We start from the raw sequence: 8,914 nt of genomic DNA on the forward strand, positions 1-8,914 counted from the left end.
AGCTGGAAAGCCAGGAAGACGACTCCGGCCAGAGCCCCCGCAGAAATGCAGCCTCATGGGTCTGTTTATAAGATCGTAAATCTGTCCTGTTTACGCCACTGGCTCTGAGGTGACCTAAGTGAGCACAGGACGCTTCACGGAGAGGAGAGGCCGTCTTGCTCTTGACAGTGGGATAGCTGGCCAAAGGGAATCCGGGCGCTGCATCCGGAGCACGCCCCACCCCCCAGGGGCTAGAGGGAAGCAGACTAAGGGACTCCTCTGAGGGACGCCCAGGTTCCCTGGCCTATCTCCCGCGTGAGAACACTTGGAAAGCATTCTGGAAGGTGTCTCTGGGTCACTGAATACCGCTATTGACTTCCTGCGAAAAGTGTGCGGGCGCTTTACAGGAGCAGGGCCGAAGGAGCAGGCGCTTGGGTATGAACAGGACATCTGTGCCCTACATGCCGTTCGGCCAGCAACTCAGATGTGGAAAATCAAAGGTCACACTGGGAAGCCACTGCCCCTTTGTAAAGAGCTCAGCTGTCTGCCACAACTGGGGCTGCTTTCGGACCTCTCCTCCCACGCTTCCTCCCCCACTTGCCGAAACCATTTGTCACATCACCTGCTTCGAAGTCCACGGGATACATCTGACGAGAATTTACTCAACCACACACGCACAAAGTTCAACCACACAGTTTAATGCAAATAATTTTAGATTTCCAAAAATTTGCAAAAATAGGAGAGTTCATATCCAGCTTCCCCAAATGCCACCATAACATAATCATAGAAGAATCCCAGCATTCTGGTAACCGGGCTGCAGACTGCCTCGCCCCAGCAGCTGCCCGCCACTGTGCTTCCCGGCCCAGGACTTGTGTGGCAGTGCGTCCATCTCTCCGGAGCCCTCCTTTCTCTGGACCCTGATACCCATGAAGAGCACCGGTCTTCACTCTACAGAATGTGTCTAGTCTGGCATCTGCTCACTAGTGAAGTAGGAACACCGAGGAGAGCATCAGAGGGGGGCGCTAGCCATGGGTAGGCCACCGAGTGTGCACTGTCCTCTCTACCACACCCTGAAGGGAGGCCCCAGGACAGTCCCCAGGTTTGACACCACACTTGGCCCGACTCCGAACTCCCAGCCGGTTCTCGTCTCTACCCCTGCCTCTGTGCTGTGACTTTTGTCCCCAACCTGTCACTTTTGTGCTGGGCACCACCACCCACTGTCCCTCCCCTGCCCACAGCTTAACCCCATTAGTGATTTATATCAACATGGACTTGTGCAGAGTCACTGATTCTGAAGACTATAACCCAAAACAATATTCTGTTGTTCCAACTGACCTGGATGTAGCTCCCTGGGGGGGGCCTATATTCTTCCAACAAGCCCCCATCCTATTTCCAGCAATTCCTTGCTTTCTGCCACAAATGGTTAAGGCTCAGGTTGGATTTCCCACTCTGGCCCGGGCACAAGCTTTTCCTCTGGGAGCCTGCTTCCAGCCATCAGGAGGAGCGCTCCAGCCCGGGACAGGGAAAGGGTGAGCACCTGCTGCAGGGGTCACCACTCCAGGCCCCCAGGCATTCAGGGCTGGCAGGTGCACACAGATACACGCACACATTAAAGTACGTCTCTCTGTGCAGTAACCTTATCTGTGACACAAAAGGGACCCCTGAGGCCCCGGCTTTCCGTGCTCCCTAATTCTCTAGTCCTAAAACATTGGCTTTCAGAGCAGGCCAGACAACATAACAGTCTGATAATAACCGCAGCTGATGCTGGGTGCCCCACAGCCATGTCATCTCTGAGCAAAAAGAACAGAAATTTGGCTCAGAGTCAGGGCTTCACGACACGCCGGCCACCATCCTCCTTAGCGTCTGCTCTGTCCTTCCTCAATTTTGTGTTTGCACAAATGTGCAGACACTTCTAGCTTCCTTTCTTCCTTGTTAATGTCACTACAGATGCTTCTAGAGTCTGCCTTTCTTATATACAGCGTGCCTGTGGTAGGAGGCCAGCCCGTGTCAGTTCAGACTCCCTGCACGGCCCCCCAAAAGAGTCATGGTTCACCAAAAGATCGTACTTGTGGGCACCTGGGTCACTTCAGCATTCCATAATTATAAACAATACCACATAAACGACCTTGTGCGTATGTAATTCTAGACGGTTAGCAAACACAAACTAGTTTCATGGCTCAGTTTGGCGTTAATAGGCAAGGCACCTTAGCAACTGGACGCTAACATGAAAAAGTCTGTAGCACGATGACGGCGTAAGACAGAGCCCAAATACACGACGGTTACAAACAGCGGACAGGAGCAGGAGGAGCTAACCACTCATGGGTACATGGGGTGGAGTCAGAACCGTGGCAACGGCACCAAGTGCGGGAGGGACTTACTCCAGGAAGAGTCTAAGCCAAGAGGCACCCACCGCGGATGGGCTGAAATCAGAAGGACCTGAAGGCAGAGACTGGGACACGGCCACACCTCTACCACGCATGGCTGAGGAGAGGGGAATTTCGGGAGCCCAGGCATGGGTCATGGCTGGCAGTCCCTCTCAGGGCCACTGTCCAAGAGGGGATGTCTCCACCGTCTTCCATTAGCCACACTGGGACCAAAGCTGGCTGGCCAGGAGGCAGTGAGGGCAGCGCTGGGCCCAGACCCACACACGCAGCATTCTGCAGGGGAACAGAACCCTGGCCACGTAGCAAAGCTGCCTGGAAACCCTGGATGGGTTAGGGCACACATGAGGTTTAAGTGACTGCAGGCAATTCTGGGGCTAGCCCTGGAGGTGACACCGCAGGACCATACGGGTGTGCTTTCAAAGGGAGACGTTGGAGACCACCTGCATGTGGCGAGCTACGAGTGTCCCAACACTTCGTTTCTCAGTTACAATACACGGTCACTGTTATTGGTTTTATAAACACAATCTGTATAGGTCATAAATGAGCCTTTGGTTAAAAGGTACTTGGTATTCATTCAGGCACGACTGGAAACATCACTAAGTCAAATATGTCAAAGGCCAGACCCGCTCTCCTTCCCAGGTTCATGTTTTGTTTAGAAAAACAGGAAGTGAACTGGGGCCCAAAAGCACAAGGAAACCCTTTCTGCCTGGGAGTGGTTTCTGACAGCACCTCTATCTCCGTGGAGCCTGAAGCTGCGAGCACTCAGCACGCCAGCACCATGGAGTCACCGTGTCCCCCAGGCCACGTGTCCCCTTGCCAGGTGGGCATGACTCCACACTCCAACCTCCCACCTGTCACGGGTCTTCTTAGGAACTCTGCCACATGCAATGTAAAGATAAAACCTAACACTCTTGAGGGAAAATGAGATTTAAAAGTAATAGTTAAGTTTTCAAAACAACCTGGGAAACATTGGGATGAGCTCTTTATGTCAAGGAGGGCATTCTGGAACCTCTCCATCACAGGACCTGACCCTAGGCTGTCAGCTGACAAGGTCGCACAATGTGCTCCATCCCAGAAGGCCGGGCAGCCAGTGGTCTTTTTCCATCACGAGTTAGTTTTTGCTTCTGGTTTTCCATCAATCAAATCTCCAAATCCCAGCTTTTCCAGGGGCTCCTGTGCCATCAGCTGCCTACGAGAAGGGAAGAAAACGAAGAACACTGTCTGCACGGGCCTGTGCTTTCACTCCCATCCCGCCCAACCGGTGTCTGGGGGGCTGCCTGCAGGCAGGGACACCGCTGCATCTGGGTCACCGTCTGCGCCCTCCTCCTCCAGGCTGATTGATGCCTGCGCCTCTGGACCCCAGAGGGACAGCCGCTGGCAAACCAGTGCGCAGAGCTCCCCACGCACAGGGTGCAGCCAGGACCCAAAGGAAGTGGGCAGACCACCGTGAGGCTCCCCAAGGGAACAATAGGAGCAGACGCCTGACCTCCAGGTCCCTGTGAAGACACCCTGGACAAGGTGCGGACAGGCCAGGACAGACTTTTTTATCTGGTACAACTAACCCTGTACAACGCAGGAGTGAGGGACACCAACCACCCGTGCGGTCAAGGATCCATCCACAACTCTTGACTCCCCAAAAGCTTAAGGACCGACAACCTACCGCTAACCAGAAACCTTAGCTATAATGTAAGTGTATCCTAGCAAGACATAACCCAGAAAAAACAAAAGCGCTAATAAGAAAAACACAAGGAAGAAACATATTTCCAGGACTCTACTGCATTTATCGAAGAGTCTGCATGTAAGGAGAACTGCGCTGTCCATGGTCACCATGTGTTAGCTTTACTCATAGCTCAGGAACACCCAGATGCGTGGTGCATAAGCTCTGCCATCCTCTCGCTCCTGCCCCAGGCCCTGCATGGCCCCATAGCTGGCCAGCAGCCATGCCCTGCTCCCACCCCCTCCCTATGACCAGCCATTTGCTAGCCTCTCACCACGTCCACAGAAGTCAGGGCCATGAAGACGGAGATGCCCGGCACAGAGCCCCTGCTGAACTCAGTAGTCTCCCCAAGTCTGGCTTCCCGCCACCCATGCTCCAGGCAAAGGGAGGCCTAGCTTTCATTCTGTTTTGTTTTGGGGGTCACGGGTGGTGGGTCGACCCCAACTCTCAGAGGCATCTGTCCTGCCTGCTGGGGGTGGAAAGGGGGCAGCAGCATGTCCCCACAGGAACCACCGGGCTCAGCCAGCACAAACCCACCATCACTTCACACACTATGACCCGGCCCCCACCGCAGAGCCTGTGCACCCAGCCTCGTGCTCAGCCAGCATGCTGGGCACCACGGCCCGTCCAAGTCACCTGCTCAGACGACCCGCTTTCTGCAGGTTCTGCGGGGCCCCAGGGAGAGCAGGCCACGCTTCTGCAGAAACACAACGCCTTGCAGAGAGATGATCTCTAGCCAAACTTCACAAGGAGTGTCACTTATCCCTCAGGAAAATGTGCCCAGAACTGCAAACCTCAGTCCGTAGAATTTAATCTAGAGCACACTAAATCTTAGCATGGAACGCATGTGCCACTCCTAAACCCAAATGGGGAAAACAATGATAAATTTTCACCACATCTTATCAAAAGAGGGCATCTGGCCAATAGTTCTTAAAACTGAGGTCTCTCGCACTGTGATCAGCAGAGCAACGACCCCCCAGATGACACCCTTATTGCTGAAGCCTGTGTCACCCTCGGGCTCAGGCCACAGGTGGAAGTACAGTCACTAACTGGCTGATTCTGAAGTGAGGTGACCCAGGACTCAAACTCATCACGTGAACCCTTAAAATGACAGACAAGAAGCGAGGAAGGGTCAGAGATACCCCATGCCAGCTTCGAGAGGGCAGAGGGCTATAAGCCAAGGAGCATGGCCACGGGAACTCTGCCCTGGAGCCTCCAGAAGGAATGCAGCCTGTCCATGCCCTGACCGAGCCTGGCGACACCCATGTCCAACTACCCGCTACAGAAGGTGAGGTGGGCTGGTGGCACACGGGGGCGAGTGGTGCTCCTCCCGACATGCTTCGGGACAGGAAGGACCTGCGAGTTTAGCAGCACAAAGAAGTAATCAGGAAGGAAAACAACAGAAACCAAGTAAGACACAGATCAAGATATTCTTTCTACAAATCTAAATCTTCACAAAATCCAGCTCCTTGAAAAGGTCCTTAAAAACAACAAATAGAACATTTAGCAAGTTCTAAATCCCAAAGGATGACTTCAATGCCTCCTTTTAGCATAAGGGAAGACACTGAAGACAACATCCCACTTCCAGTCCAATCCTTTAGAGACTGAGGCAGCATTAAGCGCGTTATTTAGGGCAGCTGGATTTCTGGGAGGCCTGGCCTTCACGCCAACCTGCACTCTGGGAAGCGGCTGCGTGATCCCAGAGGCCCACCCCACGGCACAGGAATCAAACTGAAATAATTACAGAGCCTTGAGATCACAGATCATTCGTGTATTTGTTGTTGGTAACCCCAGACAGTTCTTCCCGTGAGAAAATATGGCCTGCAGCTACAACAGCTCACATACTTCCACATCTGGCTACAAAAGGCTGAGGTCTCAAGAGACAACTTTACTTATTTATTTTTTTAAAAGATTTATTTATCTGTTTGTCAGAGAGAGAGAGACAAAGGCAGACAGAGGGAGAAGCAGGCTCCCCGCTGAGCAAGGAGCCTGATGTGGAACTCAATCCCAGGACCCTGGGATCATGACCTGACCCAAAGGCAGCCACTTAACCCCCTGAGCCGCCCAGGTGTCCCAAGAGGCAGCTTTAAAAACTTGTTGTGGTGCAGTTTTTTTTATAAAGATGCACAGAGATACAAGAACAGGTAAGATTTCAGCACAAAAGGGAAAAAGGGTGCCTGGGTGGCTCAGTGGGTTAAGCCTCTGCCTTTGGCTCGGGTCATGATCTCAGGGTCCTGGGATCGAGCCCCACATCAGGCTCCCTGCTCAGTGGGGAGCCTGCTTCTCCCCCTCTTTCTGCCTGCCTCTCTGCCTACTTGTGATATCTCTCTCTCTGTCAAATAATAAATAAAATCTTTAAAAAGAAAAAAGGAAAAGGAAAAAAAGAGGTTTGTAAAATGCAAGAGAAGCAAATGTGCAGAATCTCAATACTGAATCTGGGTGGCCATAGACTTTCATTAAAAACCATCTGAGGCGTGCCTGGGTGGCTCAGGTGGTTAAGCCTCTGCCTTCGGCTCAGGTCATGGTCTCAGGGTCCTGGGATCGAGCTCCCTGCTGAGCAGGGAGCCTGCATCCCTCTCTCACTCCATCTGCCTCTCTGCCTACTTGTGATTTCTGTCTCTGTGTTAAATAAATAAAATATTTAAAAAAACAACAAAAAAAAAAATCTGAAAGTCTTAGGCCGAAATCACTGACCAAGTCAGAAACACACATGCACTCTTTACATTTATCTTAATGTTGCCTGACCAGCCAAGGAAGCCACCTGAAATAATGGAACCCACAGAGTAGCCAGCTGCCTCCCTCCGTCCCCAACAACCTCAGCAGGCCTCAGGGGAGGCCAGTCTCCAGCTGTGTTGAGCAAGGCATGGACACATGGAGAGCAGGCAGCTCACTTCCTGGGTCAGATTCGGAGAGAAGACAGGGCCCTTCTGCTGGTCCTTCACCTGGCAAGCCAGGAGCTTCTCTGGGGACCCAGGCAGCCCAACTCCGGAACAGCTCCCAGCAGGGGCAGCAACCTGTGTGTGCTGGGTCCTCTGGCCCGAACAGAGATGATTAATGCAAGCCTCAGAGAGGTGGATTACCTGCTCACACCCTCACGCTGACAGAGACCAACTTCAGACTGTCTTCAAATGTAGTAGCTCCAAGAAAAAATTTACTTAGTTCCCATCTTTAAAAGATGTGTTAATTTAAAAGACAGTAATGTGAACACATGATCCCAGGATTGTGCTACTTAAAGATGGTAAGAACTGGACTCAGGGGGATCTGCTGTCAAATCTAAGCCCTTGTGAGCCTGAACGACTCCAGAGACAGAGTGAGGGCCTTACATGTCTACAGAAAGCCCTCCACAAACCTGTGGGCCTGAGAAACAAGAGATTTTGCCCTGAGGCCAATGTCTGAGTTTGTTATGGGAAAGTGGAAATGGGGCTCCAACTGGATTGGTTTATGTCAACCTATCTTCACACAAAGCTGAGTGAACGAAGGGCTAACGAAGGGCTTAAAAATCAAATAAAAGTTCCCACTCCCACATAATTATATGTTACCTGCCTTTCCCCACTAAGGACTAGAACAGTTCTTAAATAAAATCTTAACAGATCATAGTTACAAACCTTTGTTTTATTTAAAAGTGAGCTCTGGTGAATTCTGATCAAGACAGAACAAATCCTTCATCTTTCATCATTTCTGAAATGGCCTATTGTCTCCCCTGTCACATTTTAAGCACAGCTGAGACTACACCGAACAACATTTTTATGATCTGAGAATGTGAAAGAAAAAACTGTGTACCCACAACCTTCAAATCTTTTGGCTCAGTCAGCATTTTCATGAGGGACGGTTCTGAAACCTTAACGACAGGTCAGCAGCTCCCAAATCTGTAAAGAAAATACTCTGAGGAATGCTGTCAGGTATGACGCTGTCACTCACGGAAATGTACCCAGGGCTGCTGCACAACTTCTGGGACCATTTAATCTGGCGGGCCTCAATCCCAGGGACAAGCAATTCTACCATTGTGAAAGGCCCGAGCCTCAATGAGCCCTGCTGCAATGAGCTGCCAGGGAAGAAATGCTCCGGGAGCCGAGGAAGCTTCCAGAAGTCACACATGTCACCAGGTACTTGCCTCTCCATTCTGCATTCTAAATAGGCTTTTGACTCCTTTCTGCACAAAGCGTTTTCGAATTTATTGTCGCGGAGACACTTCATGAACTTCTCTTTGAAGCTTCTGCATTCACCTGGAACGAGAAGGAAAACAGCATCTCCTCTTCAAGCAAAACTGTCAGGCCACGCGGGACACGCCGGAAGGCGGCCACCTGGAGCTCCCGCGGAGCGGTTTCCCCCTCGGGGCGTGTCTGGAACGTTCCACAGGAAAACGTGGGTGTCGACAACACAGTGCGTCACCCGCTCTCTGCGCTCCGGCCTCCACCGAGGGACCCCGCGAACCCGGACGCCGGCCCCACACCGGAGGCGCTCAACAGTGCGTGCCCGGACGCGGAGGGTCTGCCCCACGCCCCCTCCCACCAGCCGCTCGGCGCCGGCCCGTCCCGCCCGCGCGGGGCTCGGTTTCCCCACCTGCGCCGTGGGGCTGCGCGGCGCCACCGGACACTCAGGACCCACGGCCCGCCGCGCCCGCCGCTCACCGAAGTGATCTAGAGGGAAGCTGCCCTTGTCCGGGGGCCGCGGCTGGAAGCTCTTGGACCCAAAATTCATCGCCGTCGACATGTTGGCGAGCCTCAGAGTGCGACGCGCTCGGTACGCAGGACGGCGGGCCGAGCGCCGAGCAGGCCCCGCGGGAGAGCCGAGCAAGTCGAGCTGAGAGCGGGCGCGGGCGGCAGGCCCCACCCCC

The 8,914-nt window shown here is 52.9% G+C and overlaps 1 protein-coding gene across 1 annotated transcript; it reads right to left on the reverse strand.

The window, feature by feature from the left end:
* Nucleotides 1-656: 656 nt before the first annotated feature.
* On the reverse strand, nt 657-8,914 carry LOC132026413 (cytochrome c oxidase assembly protein COX19). The gene is made up of 3 exons (XM_059414258.1): nt 8,709-8,914; nt 8,188-8,303; nt 657-3,548 (listed from the first exon to the last, which is right to left on the reverse strand). Exons 1-3 carry the CDS (start codon nt 8,788-8,790, stop codon nt 3,468-3,470), a joined length of 279 nt encoding a protein of 92 aa, XP_059270241.1. The 5' UTR covers nt 8,791-8,914; the 3' UTR covers nt 657-3,467.

This window comes from Mustela nigripes, chromosome 11, assembly GCF_022355385.1.
Source record: "Mustela nigripes isolate SB6536 chromosome 11, MUSNIG.SB6536, whole genome shotgun sequence".
Lineage (NCBI taxonomy): Eukaryota > Metazoa > Chordata > Mammalia > Carnivora > Mustelidae > Mustela > Mustela nigripes.